At 40.9% G+C, this 24,179-nt stretch overlaps 1 protein-coding gene across 5 annotated transcripts in view; it reads right to left on the bottom strand.

The window, feature by feature from the left end:
• Window positions 1-548: 548 nt before the first annotated feature.
• The window catches only part of LOC102083415 (cytosolic phospholipase A2 epsilon), a 36,849-nt gene continuing 13,218 nt past the window's right edge, over window positions 549-24,179 (bottom strand). For 2 of the 5 annotated variants that reach the window (XM_065064559.1, XM_065064560.1), the window contains exons 4-21: window positions 20,039-20,175; window positions 19,108-19,236; window positions 18,388-18,428; window positions 17,785-17,827; window positions 17,299-17,362; window positions 15,979-16,148; window positions 15,762-15,854; window positions 15,017-15,054; window positions 13,666-13,801; window positions 11,937-12,073; window positions 11,401-11,626; window positions 10,040-10,154; window positions 9,468-9,605; window positions 7,623-7,730; window positions 6,325-6,513; window positions 5,273-5,439; window positions 4,368-4,554; window positions 549-1,342 (exon numbers count right to left, since the gene is read on the bottom strand). In XM_065064559.1, the coding sequence (XP_064920631.1) occupies window positions 1,035-1,342; window positions 4,368-4,554; window positions 5,273-5,439; window positions 6,325-6,513; window positions 7,623-7,730; window positions 9,468-9,605; window positions 10,040-10,154; window positions 11,401-11,626; window positions 11,937-12,073; window positions 13,666-13,801; window positions 15,017-15,054; window positions 15,762-15,854; window positions 15,979-16,148; window positions 17,299-17,362; window positions 17,785-17,827; window positions 18,388-18,428; window positions 19,108-19,236; window positions 20,039-20,175 (2,426 nt within the window). In that variant the 3' untranslated portion in view covers window positions 549-1,034. Of the gene's footprint in view, window positions 1,343-4,367; window positions 4,555-5,272; window positions 5,440-6,324; window positions 6,514-7,622; window positions 7,731-9,467; window positions 9,606-10,039; window positions 10,155-11,400; window positions 11,627-11,936; window positions 12,074-13,665; window positions 13,802-15,016; window positions 15,055-15,761; window positions 15,855-15,978; window positions 16,149-17,298; window positions 17,363-17,784; window positions 17,828-18,387; window positions 18,429-19,107; window positions 19,237-20,038; window positions 20,201-24,179 lie in introns of all 5 variants that reach the window. The other 3 variants (XM_065064561.1, XM_065064562.1, XR_010472992.1) reach the window with 2 other exon arrangements.

Below are 24,179 nucleotides of genomic sequence, written 5' to 3'. Positions count from 1 at the left end.
CTAATTTAGAAAAAGAATAAATAGAGGCCTGGGATTCCATATGTCAAAAAAACAGACCGCTTGCTTGAAAGGAGCCATGTTAATGTGATGAACAAAGAAAACTGAAAGTTAATGTTCTGTTAGCTTCAGTTGCAATACTCTAGAGCAAGTTAAAAAAATCACACTTAGGTGAGTGATATTAGGTATACAATTTTAGATCTGCCTTGTGTTTCTTGTGTGTTTTCAGAAGTAATATTCTCAAAAACTTTAAAGCTTTAAACCTTTGGTACATATCAATAACATTTAAATCCAGCTTAATAAAATAAATTAGCCTGAATCTGTTCTTGTAGAGATGGGTCTTAAGTGTAATCCTGAACTCAAGGGGTCCTAGGATCCTGAGGCAGTTCACATCTAGGTCTGGAGCAGGCATAATTTCTTCAATTATTTTTCAGCAGCTATGAAATAAGTCTGTATGTTGTCTTTAATTGTCTTTCTAGTAGAGGAAAAAGCACCTAAAAGAAATTATCATGTATTTGCTGTGAAAAAATGTTTATTTACTGTAACTCTGATTTTTTTAAAAAAAGTGGTTTATTATACAAGTTTAATATTTATTTAAATTCACATAAAGGCTCATTAGTTCATAAATGGGCTTCTTGTTTTTGTTTTAGAGACAATGGATTTTGTTCTCTGCTACATTTCTGGACTGACAATCCTCTCTTTTTATAGCACAGATAGAGCACAAACACGGTCAGCATAAACTTCCTTACGCTTCCTTGTCCACGCATCTTGGCCTTGGCCTGAAAGGTCGCTTCTGCAGGCACGAGTGGAGCACAGCCTCATCTAGTCACGCTCCTGAGGTTGTCAATGAGGAAAGCACATTGATTCATTAAGGAAGAGCGCTGGTTTTTTTGTGTTTATTCCTTTCAGTGACAGACAGGAATTAGCATTTTCGATGACAAACAAAGTGCTATTCTTACCATTCTTTGGCTTTTCTTCACTTCCTAATGAAATTACTTTTTTTTTTTTTTTCTTCATTGACAGGATTCATAGATATTTTATTTCATATTCCCTAGTTCTGGGCAGTCAGCCAAATGCTTCGTCCCCTCTCTGTCAGGCACACACGTATCATCCCCACTGGGTGGTTTTTGCAGTTGCTCTTTCTTATGCTGCTTTTTCCGCTCCACGGCAGCACGCAAGGCCTGAAGAATCAGATCTTTATTGTTCTGGATGTTGTAGTAACTTAGGTTCACAAGTTTGTCAAAATCTTCCTCTGAATAACTCAGATTATTTATGTAATATGGACCACGGGTACTGGCAACATCAACATCACCCTCTGCCATCTCTGCAGGACTACGTTTCACACCTAAGGGACAAACAATAACTTGGTTAATTTGCAAAAAGCGATTAGAGTCAGAATGCTTCTTAGGCATGCATACACAGTATATCACAACCCCAAATTTTCCCTCTATGGGCATTTTATTTCTGGGATATTTGGTTGGCAATGTGGGGAGAAGAAGCTGGTGATAGTGAGGGGTGTTGGGATAGTCCTGGGTACTCTTGGAAATGCCAAAACAAGTAGAATATCTTCTGTTTTGAGCACAGGGGGGTGAGACTCCCTGCCTCCTCCTCTAGCTCTGAGGTGAGCTGTCAGCATGGTCCCCATGTCCCCCCCAGAGCTGATGCTCTCCCAGCCCCAGACCCCACCTTGCTGCTGCCTCCCAGACGTGACAGCACCCTACACTTCTAGGCAAGGTACAAGTAAGTGGCAACCACTCTTTTTCCTTCCTTTCTCCCAAATCAGACAACTACAGCAAAGACCTCATGACAGCATGGTTTCTTTATGAGTTACGGGCCTGAAGCCACTTCCACTTTTTGTGCCTTTCATCTTCAACTCTACATCGTTTTATTTTCCTCACTGCTCTGCTTTCATGCCTTCAGAAACAGGCTGCTGAAAATCCATGTATGTCAGTGATTCAAGCTTTGCAAAAGCACAGCTGCCTTCTCAGCGATCTGAGAGATATTCTTTCACTCAGCACAGCCTGTCACTTGCCCCTAACACAATCTGTTAAAATATCAACTCTTGGTTCCTACTGGGAAGAAAATAGGCCTTAAAAGACTAGGTTCTATTGTCTAAACTGGAAGACTTTACAGAGCTGTTATCTGGACATAGCCCAGAAGCAGATGCCACAAATATTGACTCTTATTTCCTTGAGATGCCTACTACTATAAAAATCTACAGGCTCTATGTAATGTCAACAGTGAGAGTAAACCTGATGTTCCCCAAATCACTAAAATTTGATAGGGATACTGAAAGAACTTTTCATGCTTCTTTCATCATCCCAAGAAAATCAACGTATGCGTCACAGATCCAGACAAAATAATTAGGCAGGTAGTCCCACAAGTGTCATCTCTGGAAATGTTACATCCATCATATCTTATGATCTGAAGACAAATTAAATTACCTTATTTATTTTAATTCATTTGACAGTAGAAACCAGATCCAAAGATAATGCAGACGTTTACTTGCAGGCTATCATATGTACTCCTCACAGCTTTGCAGAGAGAGTTATAAGCAACTGGTACTGCTCAAGTGAAGCAGTCTAAGCCACCTCACACAAAGGATTTCTCCTTTCTAATCCAGTTATGGAATAGTCTAACTGGTGCAGGAGTAACCCAGGATGAATCTGTCAGTTTTACTTGTTTACTGACCAGGCTCTAAATTCCCTTTGCTGAACAAGCTGATGGATGAGCTGGCTCTGGAAAAACGGCCTGTTCATGTAATTAAGCTAATATTTCAGATGCTGTACAATCTAGATCTGGGCTAGGGAATGGTACTGAAGCACTTATATAAATCAAGCTGGCCTCTGCCTGTCACTAGCAAAGGGCAGACAGGCATCCCCAGCTTCCAGGCCTTTCTGTAGCACCTGTCCTGCCACCATGGAGGTCGTCTCTCAACTGAGAGGTAGCAGCCCTCCCAAAAAACTGGATGGGTTTAACCCTTCCATGTCAGCTCAGCTGAGACTTCACCTGTGGGGGCCCAACTGGGACCTGTTCTCTCTTTTTCTGTTTAGTGTCAGCTTGCAGCTGCCAGCTGAACCAGTTAGGCAGCACAGGCTTGCCTCAATATGCAGATATCATGCAGGTCTTAATATACGTATTCTACATGCCCTTTTTAGATTCCTTGGTACTTTATGTGGACATGTAGCATCTGCACATCATCTGATGTTCACCTGATACTGGATAGCTGAGATAGAAATAACATTTCTGGCTTCTAGAAATTACTGAGGAGGAGAAGGGAGGCAGACTCCCTCACAGAGCAGTACAGAAGCTAATTCTTGGTTCCTGTTCTAGTTCTTTCTCCTTTTCTCCTTTCTCTAGCTCTTTCTACAAAGGGCAACTACAACACCCAACTTTCAGTTACCTGATATATGTTAAAAGCTGGAGTAGAATGGTGTGTGTACCTGCATAAATACCCTGAGACTATTTGAATACTGTTCAAAACTCAGTTGCATACCTCAAATGTGCAATGAACTCAATCCAGAATAACCACAAAGCAATATCTACAAAACAAGAGTACTGTCTGATTTTTTACTACTTGCTTATTTTTATTCTAAAGGAAAATAGTACAATTGGGACAGTAGTCTCTGCATTTGTTTTGTTATTAAATTTAATGTACTGTATACCAGCCCAGAACTTTTGGGTTTGAGTATACTGTGGGTCTTTGAAGTGATTAAAATATAAGTGTTGTCATAGCATGAGTTAGGAATTTTATCATCTGGAGAAGGAGTAACTGAGACTTCTGGCACCAACAGAGGTAATGTGGAGTCGTGGGATATGGCACCAGGACTTAGAAACAATCTGTTTTGAAGTGACCGGCAATATTGCTATTGAAAGTCTTAAATTTCAAAGTAGGAGTCACTGAACAGAAACTGTCGGCATGGCTCAGTGTTATATTTTCATCACTTTGCTAGTTCACACTTTTGTTTTCAAGGTTATCTGCTTAACTGTGAGCCTGGAAATGATTTTAAACAATGAAATCCTTAGATTCCCCAGAGCATTGTCTAACAGGAAAGGATGAGGAAACAACCCTGCTAACTTCTGCCACTACAGATAAACAGAATATACTGTTCATCACTAAAGTCTACGATCTACCTATGAAAAGTCCCCAAACAATCTGAAGAGGGGCATATGTGCCAAAGGCTGATCCCAGCTGTTGCTCTCCTGACCAGGAAAATACATATTTTATGCTTCTTTATATGGTTCAGATCTAAGCAAAGGGAGTCTGAATCTGTGTTTACAGAGTGATCTGAAGAACAGATATTGCACAGTAAGAAGAGCAAGAAGGCAGCCACTGCCACTGTTAATGTGAGGCGTAGCTGTAAACTTACCAGGTGCTTTGTAGTACCTGAAGGTGTCATTTACTAGAGGGAAAAATATCACAATTGGCGTTTCTGAGCTCTCCTTGTCACCAACAATGTAGCATTCCTTCAGATGTGGCGTTTCCTGATCATCTGGCACCCTTATAGGGAAAGGAATTCCCTGTTTTGCAAAGTATTTAGAGGCATCTTTCAGGGGCTGGTTGCCACAATAGGAAAACAAAACAAAACAAAACATCAGAACATGGGAAGTGCTTGAATTGAAGTTGACCAAAAAATTTCACTGTGAATGTTTGTGTGATAAGGGCCAAGTTCTGAGAGATTATGGCATGTACCCAATTTAGGTGTTGTAGGCTGTATATGGAGCCAAGATCTGGAAGGCCAGAGTTAAATTGAATGGATATGGGTCCACATGCCTATCTTTGAAAATCTTCATCCCACATCTGGATATTACACAAGCTGCCTTTAGAGGACTTTTTATTTCAAATGTATTTAAAGTTCCTGAATACGAACTGTGCTTGCGTTTATTTGCATATCTGGCCTTTTGCATCAAACCCTTCTATTGTTAGGATTGTTTTGTCCTGAATGGGCATTTCCCCATGTGTAAGAATATGTATGATTGGATTGAGAAGTCTTAGACAGTTTTAAATATATTTAGCTTAATTAATTCAATATCTGCCTGCCTTCAAATCACCTATAACACATTTATACATAAAAATAGGCATATTCAGTTTACTAAATGCTTACTAATAACACTTGTACTGTTCAATGAAGATATGGGACCCTGGTAAACTGGTAGCTTATTTACACTTCCCAGATACTGGGAAAGAGTAAGTTTCTCTGAGTAGAGGAGCAGCCATTCTGTGAACTCAGTGATGAAACAGAGTTATCAGTAGAGAAGAATGTAGGAGGCTCACCTGTGTCTGGGAGCCTGAACTGTAGTTGAAATGCAAAATGACATCCACTTTCCTTTCCGGCCTCATAAGGGGTGGGTAACTGGTAGCAAAGGCAAATGCTGTGTCAATCAGGATGAGGTGGTCTGTTGCTACTGTCAGGTGGTTGGGCTGAGAGTCAAGTTCACAGTCTAGAAAAGAAGCATTTTTTATTTTTTCAGAGATGGTGCTCAATACAGATGATCTGCTGAGGAAAGCTGATTGTTAACAAAAAGAAAATTCCGCTTCTCTTGGGTCTTAGACCTACCTATATAGTTGATAACTGCAGTTCAGTCATTTCTCAGTTCCTCATTTGGCTTCCTCTTTTCACTATTTACTCTGCAATTACTTTGGCTTTCCTCTAGTTAAGAGGTATTAACTTGCGTCTCAGGAGAGTAGAGTTAGTTCCATCCACTGGATTTGCATGTGATTCTGATCAGGCTAATGTATTTTTTTTTAATATAAAAAATTTGAAATGGCACCTTATTGTCTCAACTTACTCAAGAGTAAAGATATTTGGTGCCTTGCGCTACGAGGACAGGCACGCAGCTACTTGGGTACGCAGCTGAGGCAAGGCATCACCCCTTGTGCAACATGGGAGCACTATTTCCCAAACTGTGTAACAGGCAATACTGTTATAAAAGTTATATCTTACTTATAAGTAAAACAGTAGCATGGAACAGGGCTCTGTCACACATACCTTGAGTACTGGCTGGGCAAGAAGCAGGATATGATGACACCAGTGCCATGCCACAAGCGTGCAGGCTGGCTGGCCGTCACATCAGCAGATGTACACTGGTTCACTGATCAGGTTCTTTCTCATCTATCAGTTGCCAGTCTTCACAAAATTTTTAAGAACTTATTTTGGAAGTCTCTCCTGATAGCTACTTTTAGCTTTTGGTAACAAAGCATTTCAAATATTATCAGAGAATGGGAACAGAACGGAAAGGCAGTTGGTTTGATAATCTTTTAAGCATTGTTTATTTGTCACAAGGAAGGTTTAAAATGTAACTAAAACCAGGGTGCTACTGTCATACCTTTCCATTTGGAAAACTCGCTCTCTAGGTAGTTGTTGTTCATCTGAAAGCCCTTCAGGAAGTTAGGGATATCTGAAGCTGCTGGGCGTAACATGACAACATCTCGGAAAATGCTTGAAAAGCTGTCAGTGGGACAAACCACTCTAGTATCAAGCTCATTTGGTCTTGCAGGGAATAGGGTTTCATCATCTGCAGAAGACAGAATAACAGTTCTGGTATGTGGGCTCATTGTTGAGGTTAATCTGTGTAATCATAATTTGTTTTAACATGTTTGGCAAAACTTGGACTTCTTTCTCTTTTTATTTCCAGGATCTCCACAAAGTTCACAGTTTTTCGGCTAAGTTTTGAAAAAATCAATTTCTTCTTCTCAGTCCACAGTGGTAAAGGCCTTGTTTGTACTGTAAATAAATCCATCTCATCTATTATAACTTTCTTTGCTTTTCTATGATTTTATCCACTACAATATCCTGCACTTGTCTTTCTTTGCTACTCCATGTCACAGTGTATCTTTCAGCCACATACATAAAAAAGCCACACAATCACAATCTCTTGGCCACACAAGCATAGTTAATGTTCTTTACCAGCAAAGGCAAGGTCCTTGTTTTAACGAGAAACTACCCCCTACAAGTACAAGAAGATAAAATAAACCACCCTTTTTGCTGTATCTCTCTTCCTTCTCATATTTTTTCTCTATAGTACCTTTGCCTAATGTGTTTCTCCTTGAAAGGCCACTCTGCAGATCTTTCTTAATTTGGTAGCATCTTTTCCAAATCTCATCCTTAGGACAAGTTTGGAGTGACTTGCAATAGTACTGAAGTTTGTGCTTTGTAGACTCCAGAGAGGCAGGGATGGTGAGTGCTCTTGTTTCTGTGAAGTTTCATGCTATACTCCGACTTCCACGATAGGAACTGGAACACTGTGGATCACTAAAGGAGGCCTCCGGCCTCTACAGGTGTACAGGGATATTCTTCTCCAGTTTTACCCTTGTGCTCTGGAAATGTCTTATATGAGGGCCATTCTCTCTCTCTTTTTTTTTTTTTTTTTCCTTTTCTTCCCTGTGACAGATCCCATGGATCCTTTTCTCACACAACTGAAATTATTGCCACACTGCAATACATGGTATGAATTTCCTCCTGGTTTCTGTGTGGGTTACAGGAAGCTCTGAGGAGGGAATTCCAAAATGGCTTTGAAAATGTCAGTGAAGGAATAGCAGCAGAGAGGGAAGGAGGGAGGGAGGGAGAAAGGAAGGCAGGCAGGCAGGCAGGCAATAAAATAACAATGGCATAAGAATAGCCCACCTATGTCTGTAATTTTGTCTCGAGTCCATTTGTGCCAGAAGTCTTCTGACTGAACAGATATATACCAAGCATCCATAAGATTCAAGGAAAAAACACTGCTCCAGATACCTGTGGCAGAGGATATATTTGACAGAAAGTAAACTGTTAAAGACCTAGAAGCATTTTCATTCACAATGTCCTTCACTACCTTCTGCATTCTCCAGCAAACTTTACTCATTACATTATCTTAGTGCACAAATAAAAGGAAGGTCTTTATGAATTGGTATATGAATCCATAGGGTATTCTAATAATCTAATTTATTTGGATATATTAAGAGAGCTAGTAGTATTTTCAGTATAGCTACCAAAACATGCATTTTTGCTGTGTGGCAAATAACTTTTGGTCAAACACATCTTAATTTTTTCCACCTGTCCCCAATATTTCTTGTTCCCCAAATTCTCAGTATTTGTAATTCTAAAGGTTTTATTTATTTCTAGCACATTCCTGTTACAGGAATGCGGTTGTCATGTGGAACTGTCGACCACAAAACGTTAAAGATTCATGCACTAATATGCCTTTGAAAGAGGAAGCTGACTTGAAAGTTTTGAAAACAGAAAGTGTCGATGTATGAGTCTTTTGATTTGTCTTCTGATTTTTGAGGGTTTTCAGGCGTATCTGGGTTAAATTTTCAAGTTCGTCTAGCAACAGATGCAGCAAACTTGACGGCAGTCCAAACTGCCACCTATCTGCGATCATCTTTCAGGCTGAGCAAACACAATTACACGTGCTGGGTGTGCAATGGTGCCTTCCTGAACCCTCCAAACTGCAGAACTCAGCCTGGTGCTCTGAGGAGGAACTGAGTGATGGACAGAAGATGCTGCACCTGAGCAGCCTGGGGATGGCCTGACCCAGCAGTCCCGCCTGCAGTCAGAGGGACAGGCTTGGCTGTGCAGGAAAGAGCTGCAGGACCTATGTAGTCAGTCCCTGCTCTGTTTGGGGGCTGGGATGCAGAGGAACTTGCTGAAAACCTTTCAAATAACTCTGTCACTGAAATAAGGAGCACTGCCTGAATGAGGAGACAGCGGGTCATTGGCCGGAAACAGGGACACATATGTCCCAGCATCACTCTAGAGAAGGGGAGAAGAAAGTGCCAAAGTGGGAGGTGTAGGGAGGGGGCTGGTGACCTGCTTGCATTTCCGACCACAGAAGGGGACACCTGGGCACCTTGTTTGACATTGCAGCCGGGGGTCGGGAGGTTCTAACAGATTCCTTACACCTCACCACTGGCTGTAGTGAAATCTCCACACAGGCAAATAGTTTAACTTCTCAAAAAAACCCAAATCTTCCTTTATGCAATTGGTGGAAGTACAAAGAACAATGAGGCAAGAGACTGCTTTTGCAAAGGGAAAAAATATTTCCTTACTGCTTTTGCTGTTCTTATGCAAGAGGGAAGAAAGATAAATATTATGACCTTTTTTTGCACTCCAAAATGAAAGTGTTAACCTGGAAGATTAATAAGAGATAGCTGCAGCATTGTAGATAAAAGGCTGTATTTTAGAGATTCAGGTTGCAGAAGAGACCGATGGTTTAACTTAGAAGCAATGTTACACAACTTTTGTTGCTGACGAAGGCATGTAAGTATAGCAACGTCTCAAACAAAATCAAATAAATCTGTTCAGCTTAATAAAACTGCAAAGAAAATAGAAAAAATCCTGCAGATAGTGACTTGTTATGAGTTCTAATATTTTACCATATACTGCTCCTGGCAGATAGAAAGTATACTAACTGCTTCATATTTGAAGAGAGGTTTGCACAGGAGTAGATGATATTATACTACTTTACATTTCCATGGAGTGACAAATCACCTTCCAAAAAGCAGATTCTGGATTCTGGGATTTTCTTTATGAGGCGACCCATGAAGAACTCACTACCAAAATCTTCTGCACGAATGAAGGCGCCATATTTTGGGAATCCTACCTCATAAGGAGTGAATTCCACCCATTCTGAAAGAAAAAGCACAAGACAGAGTGATTACAGCAGTGGAGGCACAAATTAGTTGGAAAAAAAACCTTATTGTATTAGCCATATTAAGGCAGACTTGTTTCTAACTAACACACTTTGCAAGCAGACATTTATTCACTGTATGTTTCACAGTGTTGAATATGAAGAGTGAATTGTCCTCTTCCATCTAAATTTCCCTACAAACTTTAGATCTCTGAGGTAATTTAGCAAGTAATTTTGTGATAGGGTCCTCCATCATCCTGCTTTTGATCCTAAATGTAGTTGGATATACTAAGACATTCAAAAATTCAACTATTAAAATTCTACTGTAGATTGGCACTTTAGAGGACTTGTGCATTGAAAGGATTTCTTTATCTAGTCCTAAATTGACCCCTATTGCAATAAAATGTTAAATGCAATTTTGGAGCATTATTACCTCTAAAATCCTGGTCGCTGATTTTGTCCTTCACATTGAGAGAGAGGTAGATGGGCAGGGGATTCTGACCCTGATTTAGTGCCTGCTGCTGATCTGTAAGCTTATGGAAGTCCTCCTGTTTTGAAGAAGGACAGTAGCTGAGGACAGTTAGATGACAAAAAGAGCCTCCCACTTCATCTAAGCCTGGGCTCTGACAACGCACAGTGCATACCAGTCTCCCAACCAGGATGTTTCACACCAGTTTAGTTAAGAGAGATGCTACCATCCCTAACTCTGACCCTCCCCAGCCCCAGCACACAAATAGTCCTAAGTTAAGTTCCTACGCTGAAGAAAAAAAATTTATGTTTCAGTAGTTCACATTATTTATTTCAGGGAAATGTCTGCAAATATTTGAACAGCATTCTTGGCATGAAATATTTCATTCAGCAAGAGTAAGTCCTGCCCTGATTGCCAAAAAAATCATATTTTCCTCAGACCTGTGACAGAACCAAGCCTCAGAGTTAATATTCAGTGAGCCTTGACCCTTACTGCTTCTGCTATGCAGCATCTTCAATAGTTAGGCAGGGTGGAAAGGGTAGGACAGTTTGGGAGCTGTGCCAAGGCTTGAGAGGGTGCTGAGTTCAGATCCTCCACAAAGGAGAGCTGGAGGTGCTCCTGCTCACCGGGGCAGTCCTTGGAAGGACAGCTGTGCCACCGGGCTGCCTTTGGGCTGTGCTGGTCAGGGGACAGGGCTGTGTCTCTGCAGGACACGCGCAGCTCCCTGCTGAGCCACCCCAGGGACTCTCACTGTGCTGTGCTCAGGCAGTAGAAATTTGGATGTGTGTGGAGGTGTTTGTGTTAGAGGAGGAATGTTTTCTCTTTCTTAAGTATAAATGGCCTATTGGGAAGGAAATATTCACAAATACTGAAATAGAGCCTGAACATTGCGTTTTGGTGGGAATGTTTACAGGCTGTGATGTAATCCTATTAACAACTCAGAGATGCTGTCTTTGGGTTTGTGATTTTTCTTTGCCTTGTCACACTGTGCAGTTCTTTTAAAAGAAGAGCGGGATTTTCATTTATATTTTCACAGGTGAATTGATTTTAAAGTTTTGCATTATTTCTTTTTAATCCCACCCTTTCTGCACCAGGTGTGATGTTAAGATCTGCATAACACAGCCAAAAGACACAAAGAATGATACCACCAAGGCATATGCTTTAGGCATATCTGCTCAAGGCAGCCAGCTCTAGCTGTTGGACAGGATGACCTCCAGAGATCCCTTCCAATCTCAACATCTCAACCACTTTTTGATTTACTCTCTGCCCTCATCTCTATATTCAATAAATATGCATATCTGAAGAGAAAGGTGCTGCAATTGTACCTTTTCGTGTAACATGTTTTCAATGATGAGTCCCCATAGATCCGTGAAACATATCTGATGTCCTTCCTGTTCCCTCTGACATAATTCTTTCAAATAGTATTTCAGACGATCAGGGGCAAAACAGGACAAGAACTTATTTTTTAGCACATGCTTTCGAGCATCTTTAAGAGTTTCCTTAAGATCCTTTTGGGACCAGTCAGGATCTTCATACAAGTTTGACATAGTCCTAAAAAAAACAAAAACAAAAACAAAAAACAAACCCACAAGGAAAAATATGAGTTCTGAAGCAGAGCTTTGGGAAGTTACCCATTTTTCATTTACATGAAAAACCTGTGTGTGTGGTCCCATCCACATGTTTAATCAGGACCAAATTAATTCCAAATGCTGGCAAATATGCATTGAAGGAAACAAGAAAAATACACAGCAGAAAAATACAATCCTTTTTTGACAGTAAAGATGATACGACTCTTCAGATCACTGACTGACATCACAAGTAGAAAATTCCTATGAAGACTTGGTTATCATCTTGGTCTTACCATGTTGTGCCAGATAAACCAGTGATGTATGATACACAGTCCAAGACATTCAGTTCCTGCACACTGAGAAGGTGAGCGTACATGGCCGTCAGAGCTCTGGTTCCACCACCTGTTGTCATGATTGCCACTACAGGTACCTGTTCAATCCCAAAATATGTGCGTTTAGTGACATGGTCTGAGAAGGGAGGGAGACATCATTGATTAGAAAATAGAAAGTTACAGCACTGATAAAGCAATAAAGATGCTGCATGCCACCAGTCTGCAAGGAGAAGAAAAACCCGAATTAATAATGGGGCATAGAAAGACTAATAAATACTTCATATTTCCTCTGCCAAGCAGCTGTGTATTAGGACAGGGAATCCGTAATCTCAATCATCATGTTTTCAATGCTCTATTGCAAAACAAATAACGCAGACCAGAAAAAAACAGAGGGAATGGTCCCTCCTGCCATCTGAACCAGATTTTTATTAGATGCAATAGACGAGAAAACATAGGTTCTGTGTCACAGTTTCCATGTGAGTAGTAATAACCTCTGTGTTACTGAAGTTTACTAAAGCTTATTTCTACTGTTGTACAGTTATTTCACAGGTCATAATAAATATATAATGACTGATGGGTTTAAGAGCACAGACCCCTGAGACCAGAGCCTGGTGACACCATCCCCTTTTACAGTTGTCAGAGGGAAAGAGAAACCATAGTCACTTCACCTACCATATATGTACGTACAATACTAGGTATGCAAATGAACTGCAATTAATTCTTCCTGTGATGATACAGAAATCCAGTGTCTAATAGTCTTAGGAGAAGGATTAATCCATAAATATGAATTGGCTCTGTTAATATAGCTACCATGCTTTGGGGTGAATTAATCTCTTGTACAAATCATCAGGATACTTGAGGGAGATTGTTCTGCAGGGAAGGATGGGTGCCTCTACATCTGGGGGGAAGGAAATATCCCACGGCTTAGTGCCGGCTTTTAAAGGCAGGATCTTTTGTGTGAAAGGCCCAGATGCACAAAATAAACCCAACCCCCACACAAAAAACCCAAACTAAACAACAACAACAACAAACAACAAACAAACAAAACCCAAACAAAAACCCCCCAAAACCCCAACAAACAAACGAACAATCCCCAACAACCTGCTGTGCTCAGTTTAGGGCAAAACAAGGAAAATTTGTCATTTCTGCATCTGAGTTCAGGCTTCACACTGCAGCCATGGGAGTATAATTTAAAAAGATAAACCCAATTTTTCCCTGTCTTGGACCCTCTGTTACCATTCTGATTTGCCAAGCAAGCTGCAGCAGATGCTGAAGTCAGACTGGCAGCGAGCTGTGCTCACACAATGGGAACCACAAAAAGCACAACAAAATAAAGTCCAGTTTGAACTGTGAGGGAAGGAGGTGCTGAATCAATGCTTTAGATCTGTCCAGGATGCCTGTGAGGCTGAAAACAAGCTTTGGCTCTGGTCCTGAGAGCACCTAGTCCTTATCCGCATTGTTGTGCAGACTGCTGCTCAACACCAAGATATATCTTGTAGTAAATAAGGCTACAAGTTTTTATTAATGTTTCCTCTGAGTACTAAGTTTTTCCCTAGAATAGAGAAAATAAGTCAGTCATAGCTTGCACAAGAAACGTTACCCTGTTTCCAGGAAAATGGGAACTGAACACAAGTGCTGCATTTTGACACTCATCTGCAGAGAAAACAGATAATAATTATGTCTCAGATACCTCATCCTCCTGCAAGTCCTCCTCCAGCTGGAGAATGTCCTTCAGAGCGGCTGCAACCACCTTCTTCCTCTTGCGAATGAAATCCTGTTCCTGGGCACACAGGTCGAACCCCAGCCGTACGTCTAGGTCTTCTTGGCTGGAACAGAGGATCAGGTATCTCACATCACATCTATAGTCTAATTCATCATTTTAATCGCTTCTACTTCATAAATAGATATGCCTTCACCATCAGGCCTATGTAAAGCAAAGCAGGAAGAGATGAAATATTTGAGTTTGTTGCTGAAGAACAACAGAATGTCTTCCTTTGGACTGAGAAGATTTCTTGTTTTTTCTCCTTGCCAAAGATCCCTGAAATTAAATATAGCTACAACAGAATTGTTCCCTTTCAGACAAAAAGCCAAAAGCCTGCAGAGGGCAGTGTGTTAAAGGTGGCTTTCACCTTCATAAGTTGTGCAAACTTCCACCGATACCCGAAAATCGTAGACTGAAGTTGTGGACTTTCGTGTTTGGATGTTTTTTTTTGTGTTTGGGTGTATATAGTCATTTATGGATATTTATAACCACTACAGTTGCAGTTTGGAAGCTGCTGTGAAAATATTTTCTTAGGTGTGGTAAGGAAGAAGTTTTTAAATGACAGCTGTAAACTGTATGTCTATCTCATAGTATATTTACTGAAAATGAACAGCATAATAGAAGATGCACCTCCTTTCATAAGGGAAGAGAACTTCCTACATAATGTAACATCTTGTGAATTTTTACTAAGGCCTTTACCATATCTCAAAATACACAATGTGTTTCCTTGGTTTAGAAATAAGTAATCACTTGATCGAGTTAATTTGCATTTATCTCTTTGAGTAGACACTAAAAAATAAGTCCTGGTACATTTATTATTTCAAATTTTTATTATCCTAGAGTGACCAGGCACTCTGACTCTGGTCTTCTATTTTTCTTGATCTGACCTCAGGAGGCAGAATGGTTTCCTTCAATTAGTTTTGAAATCCTGCTTTTATTGTATACTTGCATTTGGCAATACTTTGTAGATGTATCAAAGAGTCTCTACAGTGACCTTTAGCACGTAATTTTGATTGGAGCAAAATATCAATAGAAAATTTTCATGTTCTTTATAAAACCCTTTCTTAACTCACTGTATGGTCCCATTAAATGAAGTCATCGGCACTGAAAATCTCTGTATTGTGTACTGAGTCCATTTTATTTCATAGTCTGAAATGAGGATGAACCAGGATTCTGGAGGAAAGGCAGTAACAAGGGAATTGGAACTTGATCGACAGCTATCCAAGCTGAAAGAACTGAAGGGCAAAACACAGAATGAAGATAAATGAGATGATCTTACCATTTTTTCACCTTTAAGTGCAAATCAAATTTTCTGTGCTGAAAATTAAAACGGTAAAATTGTGAATATGGATATTTTGCTTAAAACAGACTTTTTTCCCCACTCAGAATGAGACATAGCTCTTTTGGGTCATCGTGACATCCACAAAGCCCTGAACTTTAGCAAACTGAGATTGAGAGATAGACTCTCCTCTCAATGTTTCATTAGTACCCAGAGATGTGCAGTGATTTAATAAATTAAGACTTTGGTATCGTAATCTATAGTCCGCATCTTCTCTGTATTGTGAAACTCAGGTGTAGCTTGTGCTGTCACTACTTAGCTACACAAATAAATAGCAGGAGAGCTGCAATGCTACACCTCACCTTCCTGGAAGGGTCCACCATTAAACACAGATCTTGAAACTGAAGTCTCTCCCACAACAACATGAGATACAAGGGGAAGCCAAAGAGGCTGAGCACACAAAAAGTATAGCACAGGTTTGCCTCATCTGGCAGTGTGCCAGGCTGCTGCCTCACCCCCTGTCCCAGTGGCACCCAGTGACCTCCAGCCTGGCTAAGGACACAGACAACAGAAAGAACATGAGCAATAGCTACAAAAGATCCAAATGCATCACTCCAGATTTGAGGGAGATGAGGAAACAACTGGCTCTGTATAAAGAGAAGTAGACTTTGGTTTCTGCTTCTGGGGAACCAGCAGCAATTTTTAAAAGCTTGCAAAGAATTTCCCACAGCCGGTGGACACTTACCTCGCCAACTGCTTCCCACTCAGAGGGGAGAGACTTCAGAGGGACAGTCAGGGGGACACTGCTGCTCCTTGCTCCGCATGACACACAAGCACACTGAAAAGGAGCACGGAGTGCTTTTTGATTAAGACAGAAGGGTTCTCCTTTTGCTGCCTACTCACACATAAAGGTCAGATCATAGGACTGTCTGTGTTGTATACCATGTTGTGGGGTAACGTACAAAGCTGGGAAGCCTCCTCTTCTTTGTGAGTACAACGTCCAGGGAGGGTTGCTTGTATTTGGCATAGTGGAAGAAAGTGGGATCTGGGAGAGGGGAGCGGGAGTCATGGCCCACTGAAACTTGCTGGGTTTCTTCAAAGGATCCTTTCACTGTAAATGTTAGCTCATTCTCTAAAACAATGAGATAAAATGCACACAAAAAGTTAATTATAATTGCAAAAAAAGAAAGGAGAGAAAGGAAAAAAGAAGCAAAAGAAAAAAAAGAAACAAAACTAAAGGAATAAAAAACATCACTGGAACAGGCTGACTGGAGAGGATGTGGAGTCTCCTTTTCTGGAGACATTTAAAACCCGCCTGGACACATTCCTGTGCGATCTGCTCTGGGTGAACCTGCTTTAGCAGGTGGGATGAACTAGATGATCTCCAGAGGTCCCTTCCAACCCCAACCATTCTGTGATTCTGTGAAAAGGTAGCACTGAAGAAACCCCTTCTCCACTTCCTTTGTATTTGGAAAGCTGTCTTCTGAAAGTGATCCAAGACCCAAACATTACAGATGGTTGTATCTTTACAATGGGCTGAATAAGAAGCCAGATAGGAGTGTGATGTGAATGGCACTGAATTTTAGACTGCTGCGTTTCTATTGCAGTTGCATCATGACACAGTGAATGCATCTAAGTACTTTGCACTGTAAATCACCTCATCCCAGGTCAAATAATGAGCGACAGAAGTTCTCAGTCCCCTAAAATAAGATCTGACTCTGCAGCAGATGACCCTATTTATATGAAGAGATCAGCTAATCCTGCCAGTGTGTGTTATGCATGATCTGAGATTGCCTACCAGATCCAGCCCCTCAGGGGTTGTGGGCAGAGGAACTTCTAGATTCTGGATCTTGATCAGGGTCAGGCGGGAGCCAGCTGCTGAGTGCTAACCCCTGCAAAAAATGAGGTGTTTCTGTGTGTATGCGGAAGTTGAACTGACAGACATCTCAAGGAAATTTAAGGCCATGCACCTTTGCACTTAAGGAAGTAAACTTCTTCAGGGTTTAGCAGTAGTACAGGAGAGGTTTTCAGGATCTCAGCTTGGAGTTTTGATACCTTCTATACAAGCACCTGATATTGTTTCTAGTTTGGCCAAGGCTCCCCATGAAGTCAGAACCCTGAACCTACACCTGCTGCAGAATGGCTGGTGTTTCCTACCACAAAGTTTTCACAAATTGCCTTAGATGTGGTCAATTAAACCGTAGTACTTGGATGATGCAAATTCTAGGTGTTGTTAAAGAGGTAAAATCACTAATATTCAGTTAAAGAATTAATAAACTTACCTGAAAAACGCTTCTTTTTCATCTTGCTGTCCAAGTGTACTTCCAAGCAGGCTACTTCACGACACTGGAATAGACGTGATGGGGGCAGAGAATTAGATTACTCATCCAGCCAGCTCACCATCAGTGCTGGCAGATGTTGGAAACCTCATTGTAGGAAGGGTCACTGCTTGAATGTGGGTCCAACTGTGTCGGAGACTTCTGCCAGACACAGTGAAAGTGAGAATTAACTTCATCATCACATGGGAAGATGGTGCTATGCTAAACACATTGTAATTTTCAATGGCTGCAGATAAATCAAGGGAAAATGATAGCAGTCTGAAGCCACCTCTAAGACCATGGTGGCCTCCTCAAAGACAAATTTCCTAAGAGAAAAAGTATCACTAAAGACTGAAGACTTGCAATGTTTCCCTCACTACCATCATAGTCAGCTGAGGTAAGGAATGGTGTGGAAAATAACACTAGAGAACGAAGCAAATAATATTTTACCACTATTGCCCCATTTGTGATGATGGTTTCAGGAAGATCTCGTCTAGAAAACAAAACCAAATAATATGTAATTTATATATAATCTGGATATTGTCCTGAACAGAACACATTTTTCTCTCTTACTTTTTTTTTATTTGCTCCTTGCTATTAGTTTTAGATGTATGCTCCCTTTTTGCTAGAAGCCACATAAACACCTAACAGAAATTATTCAATTGCAATAAAGGACCTTGAAAGTTCTTGTAACAGCCTTAATAGCACAGTTGTGTCACAGATTAGGTAGCAACATTCTCATCAACCATGAGCTGCCCAGAGAATTCTCTCCAGAAAATTTATAGACCTACTGCAGTGGGATTGAGCAGTCCCAGAAAACAACTCTGAACTATGCAAGTAATATGTACATTTTAAGAGAAAGTCACAATTACAAGTTATGAACTCATTTTCCACATTGTGGCATTTTCCTTTCTTACAATGATTTGCTGATGCACACATCAAGTTTGGAAAGAGGGAGAATCTGGCTATTAAGATAATACTAGGTGTACAGGTTTCCCTGCACTAATGCACAACTCCAAGCTGCTGCTCCCATAATAATGGGGTTTTACTCACATGCTCTCCAATACAAACTCAACTTCCAGCTCTTCCCCCGTCTGAAAATGAAATAAAAAAAGAAAAAATGGAGTAGTGTGCATGTGCAGAGGTTTGCAAAGTGACCTTCATTTTTGCAAGCAGTTTCCTTTATGGTTTAATAAATATAAATATTTTGTTTTGTGCTTGCTATTGTCAGCATTAGAGGACAGAAGTAGCTTTTTCTTGCACAAGGGAAAGAAGGTTTTGGTTGTACTAACAGAACATGGGGTGTTTGGTGTTAACAAGTCTCCTAGTCAACCTTCATTTTTCAGGCTGTCTTTCCTGCCAGCTTCCATGTGCTGAACACGATACGCTGAGACTTAGCGTTTAGTAAAATATTGTCGAAACAGGCCATTTCCCTGACATCATATTGGTTTTCCTTTTATAATATTTGTGAGAATTAGAGAAACTCTGCCATTTTCTGTTGGATTATTGAAAGTGCAAAGCTTCCCTAAAATTGCTTCTGTTTTGGGGCTTGGGAATTTGGCTATAATCTGTGCCACAGGAAATGGATAGTAATTTGAGAAAACCGCCTATTTTGTTACTGGTGTGCAATTTCCAAGATTTTAATAAGTTTTTTTACATTCTAGCTACCAAGCTGGTCCTGGTGGTAAATGACAGAAGAGACAGCACACCCCTTTAAATCAGAGGGGAGAGAATAGACATAAAGATGTACTAAATGTCTGACTGAGCTCTTACCTCTGGATTTAGTGGGAATGCCTTAAGCACTCTTTCCCCAAGGGGGATTTTAGCTACATCAAAAAGCACAATCGCACGGTCATCATCATGAATTATGTCATCGTCAGAAACAGTAATTTCCAGAATATTCTGGGAAAATAAATGAAAAATGTCTAATTTGTTAGCATGTACTCAAGAAGTATGACATTCTGTGGCTCTTCTGGGTTCAGTGCCTGCTTTACAGAGAGGAAATAGAAAAATATTGATGACAAAGTGTCACAAGGAAGAATAAGAAATAGAGCGTAATCTCCTTTATAAGAAATAGCTGCTAGTCTCATCAATTAAGGCCGAACTGAGATTTCTCTTGGGTGATCTTTTATGCTTTTAAGTAGCTTTCACCAAAAATGCAATCTTTTAGGAAGGAATATGGTCTTATATTGTTCCTTATCAACAGCAGCAATAGAGGTCACTGCATATCAATAACTACCTTTCTATGTACTTGGGCTTTCCATTTTCAGCCACTTGTTCACAGATATTTGAGTGTAGTGCGATTATCAGCAGCAAACTGAGTAAAGATCTTAATCATACTAGAATTGAGCAGCTTCCTGGCATTGATATGCCATTATTTCATGTGCTTTCAGGGAAAGATATGTTCTCTCTGTGACAGTGTTGCTTTATACATTAATTTCATATTTTCTTTGTGTTGTCACTGTCATTGGTCCCATCAGCATTCTCCAAGGAGGTCATGCTCACATTACCGATATACAAATAATAACTATCTATTAGGAGGGAAGTGAATTACAGCAAAAGCCAAAATTGTTTTGCTCCAACTTGCTAGGGGAATTTTAAATAAACTCAGAACAGCATTAGGAAACAGAACATCCTGTTTTGGGCTAAGCTGAATTAAGCTGCATAGAGATGAGATGAAGAAGAGAGCTTTTGGTTTGTGTACCTTGACTTGTCTTTGTATCCGGAAGTAGAAACTTTCATTCCACACAGGATTTCTGCAGTTTTTGATGGTTTTGGTGTGGAATTTTTCATCTGAAGAAGCCGGCAACCAGAGGCTCACGTAGCAATCAGACTGGCTTACTATAGAAACATAGGTACAAAATATCTGGCAGTGGAAGCACAACACAAGAATTGAAGACATTGAAATGCTCTGTAGCTTGAACAGGGATGAGACATGGTTAGTTCTTTCTGATATTTATTGACCAAACCAGGAAGATAGAAATGACACAGCTGGATAAAATGCATTTGTTGTTCATCACAATGCTATTTTTGAGTGAGCAGTGTATTCAAATAGCTATGCACAATCCTATAAATTTTTAAAAAATGCAGTCCTAGCCAGTGGATAGGACAACATGAATAGCTAGGAGTCTTTTATTATGCCTTATCAGCATTGTTTCAGCTCTCTGAAAATTTGTCAGGAGGAGAAACTGCAACTGATGCAGCAGTGAGTGAGTCTCAGACCCTGTGAGAGATTGGGTGTAAATCATCTCTGTGGCAACTTGGCTTTGTGAGAAACCGTAAAAGAATCAGGTTTGAGTCTGATTCAGGTAATGCATGTTTGGCATACCTGGTTATTAACTCTTCATGATGGAAAATTAATTATTGCAGCTACCTAGAGCGTTGTCTCCTTAGGTGGGGTAGGAAGGGAGATGCCTACCAGCAGTACAATTGCTTCTTCAGGACGTCAGTAGGTAGCTGGAGCCTTTTCCTGGTGTTTGCCAATGCCTTAAAGACCTGGCAACTATTTCCTACTCTACGTCTCTTCCCAGGAAAAGTGAAGTGCCAGAAAGGATTTGGATCTTGTGGATGAAGGGAGTGAGCCTGCACTTACTATAAGGGATCATTTCCTGTAGATCATGAACCAAGAAAACACCAGAGATTCTCAGACCTTGGACAAGAACTGGAAGATCCTGTTGTGTAAACATGGGCGTCAGTGGGAAAAGAGGAGAAATCTGGTTCCATGGCAGTCAATAGAGATCACTACCTCATGAGCACAGACACAAACACCTACTACCTGTAAGAATGGCACAGGTCTTGAGTCGGTTCCTCAAGGTTAAAAAGAAGTTAATCTTGGTATCTTTGCTCAGGATATCAGATATATTCCTTTAGGACGTTTTGCCTAAATATAAGGTATTGCCTGAAATCCAGAAGCCCTTTGACTGGAACATCCCCTGCGGATCAAGCCTGTTGGGCAGGGAGATTCCCAGGTAACTCTTCATGCTGAATCTGAAGGAATTTCTTGACACTACCAGGAATTTTCCCTCGTGAAGGATGCAGGTTGCCTTTCTAATGGAAATTATTTCCACAGACAACATTTCAGTGCCTCGGATTTTTACATAATCGAAGTGACAGGGTAATATATTGACTTTGGCAATTACCAGAGTAAGATGCAATTTACCCTGTGTGGGAGGGCTCTGATTACTGAACTGTCTGATAACTGCAACATCTCCCCTCACTGTACTGTCTGATGGCCTGTCAAGCTGTGGCACAGCTGTGACAGTAGTATTGCTGGCTCTGATCTATGGAGTTTCTCAAGAGCACATAAGAAGCCTGTACAAAAGCCAAGAACCAAACATGGCCTCAGGCCATTGCCTCTCATTAATGCAGTTATCACTGCCAGTCTTGAGTTTTCCAAAAACATGAGTCCAGCATCCCCAAAATCACCAAAGTGGTTGAGATGGAATGTACTTAAGAAATGTTAAACTGATCTGAAACATAATTTCTCTCCATTTCGGCTTCTGGCCATTGTAGGGTGCATTGTAGCTTACACACTTTTTGCTGTAGTTGCAGAGGCCAATTCTTTTCATTTATTCTTCTTAATGAAAACCAAGATTTCCTTTTTAAAAATCAAGCTTTCAGCCACACAGTATATAAAACAAGCCTTGTGATAGAACTGAGAAAACTGGCAGTGCTAAAACTTGGAGTCAAGCATGAATGAACAACTACAGCATTTATGAATGTCTTTCATTACTGTTTGATCTGGAATTCACTCATTTGCTGGAGTGTTTTCTTTGACAAAGCATTTTCATGAGGCTGCTTTCTAAAATTATTTTTCCATATGTGTGTTGCTTTTGTACATACTTAAAAGAAGCTATTTACAATTCCTTGTCAAACTGATGAAGTACAGACTAGATAAATGGACAGTGAGGTGAATTAAAAATTGGCTGAACTGCAAGGCTCAAAGGCTTGTGATCAGCAGCACGAAGTCAATCTGAAGGCCAGGCACCCGTAGAGTACTCTAGGGACTGATACTGGGCCCAATGCTATTTAACATCTTTATTGACAATGTGGGTGATGGGACAGAGGGCACCTCCAGCATGTTTACAGGTGGTACAAAACTGGGTGGAGTGGTTGACACACCAGACGTCTGTACTGCCATTCAGAGGGACCTGGACAGGCTGAAGAATTGAGCCAACATGAGCTTCATGAAGTTCAGCAAGGGAAATGCAAAGTCCTGCACATGAGGAGGAATAAGCCCCTGCACCAGGACAGACTGGGGGTTGACCAGCTGAAAAGGAGCTCTACAGGGAAGGACCTGTGTGTTTTGGTGGACACCAGGTTGAACATGAGTCAGCAATGTGCCCTTGTGGTAAAATAGGCCAACAGCCTCCTGGGCTGCATTAGGAGGAGTGTTGCCAGCAGGTGGAGGCTGATTCCTCATCTTTGCTCAGCACTGGCAAGACCACATTTCTCAGTTCCCCGATAGAAGAGAGGTAAGGATGTACTGGGATGAGTCTAGCAAAAGTCCACAAAGAAGATTGGAGCATCTGCTACATGAGGAGAGGCTGAGAGAGCTGGGACTCTTCAGCCTTGAGCAGAGAAATCTCAGGGGGATCTTATCAATATATGTAAATACCTGATTTGGGGTGGGGGAAAGAGGGAATTAAAGAAGTCAGAGTCAGACTCTTCTCAGTGAAAGGTAAGTGGCAATGGACACAACCCAAAATACAGGAAATACCGTTTAAACATAAGGAGAAAGGTTTTTTACTATGTGGGTGGTCAATCTGGCCAGGTAGATCTGGTGAATCTGGTTGCCCAGGTAGATTGTGGAGTCTCTGTTCTTGGCGATGTTCAAAACCCCACTGGACATGGTTCTGAGCAACCTGCTGTAGCTGACCCTGCTTTGAGCAGGGAGCTGGACTAGGCACTCTCCAAAGGTGCTGTCACACCTCAGCCACCCTGTGTGATTCTGCAATATCAAGGCTAGTTGGTCACAGACAAATTACATATAATTGTTAGTGACTACTGAGTGCAAATTTGACCTTGAAGATGGGCTGAGGTGGAACTACTAGGATGCAGCATATCCTCTTTCTGTGGAGAAAGGAAACTAGGCCACATGTGGCACATCTACAGTTCCTACTGATAGGAAAAGGTTATTGTTTCCCATAAGATTATTGTGATTTTCTATATTTTCCTTGAATTGTACAGAGAGCATCAACTATTCCCTATGCTGTGACTCTAACTGAGCTTATGTATTTCTATAGAATGGCAGTTCAGTTGAACACCAGCTAAGCTGTGAGGCAAACAGTGGGACAAATAAGAAAATAACATGATAGTTGGATGTCTGCTGAACACTGTGAAGACTATTATACCCCTATTACCTCGGAGCACTTGAAATGACCAACCAGCTTTTTTTGCCCCCTCGTATCCCTGAAAAACTGTACAAAAGAGCTAGTGAAAATCTTCCTGTTTATTCATTGCTACCTGGGAGCTAATACAAAAAATAGTATTTGCATTTTCTTCATGCTCTAATTTTAATGAGGTTGCTGGGCATCATTAGCAATTTCATGCCATGCCAGGCCCTTACTTCAGTGCGTGTGTTGCAACTTCATTCCCTGATGACACAATGTTTCCCTATGTGGATGCCAAGACATCTGAACTCACAGTCAGTTTAGAAGTCAGCACTAAGTGACCCTGATATACTTTCCCAATTTTTACCTTCTTCTGATTCAATTGCGTTTGTGTGCTCAAGGGACTATTTCTCATCTGTGTCTTCAAGCTACACATGGGCTAAAAAATCAGGACTGAACTGAGAAGGTGAGAACCGCAGCCAGGGGTTTGCTCCTCTGTGAAAGTACAGTCCT

The sequence above is a fragment of the Columba livia genome, chromosome 5, assembly GCF_036013475.1.
Source record: "Columba livia isolate bColLiv1 breed racing homer chromosome 5, bColLiv1.pat.W.v2, whole genome shotgun sequence".
Taxonomy (NCBI): Eukaryota; Metazoa; Chordata; class Aves; order Columbiformes; family Columbidae; genus Columba; species Columba livia.
The sequence above is the reverse complement of the archived record's forward strand: the minus strand, read 5'-3'. Positions and strand labels throughout refer to the sequence as shown.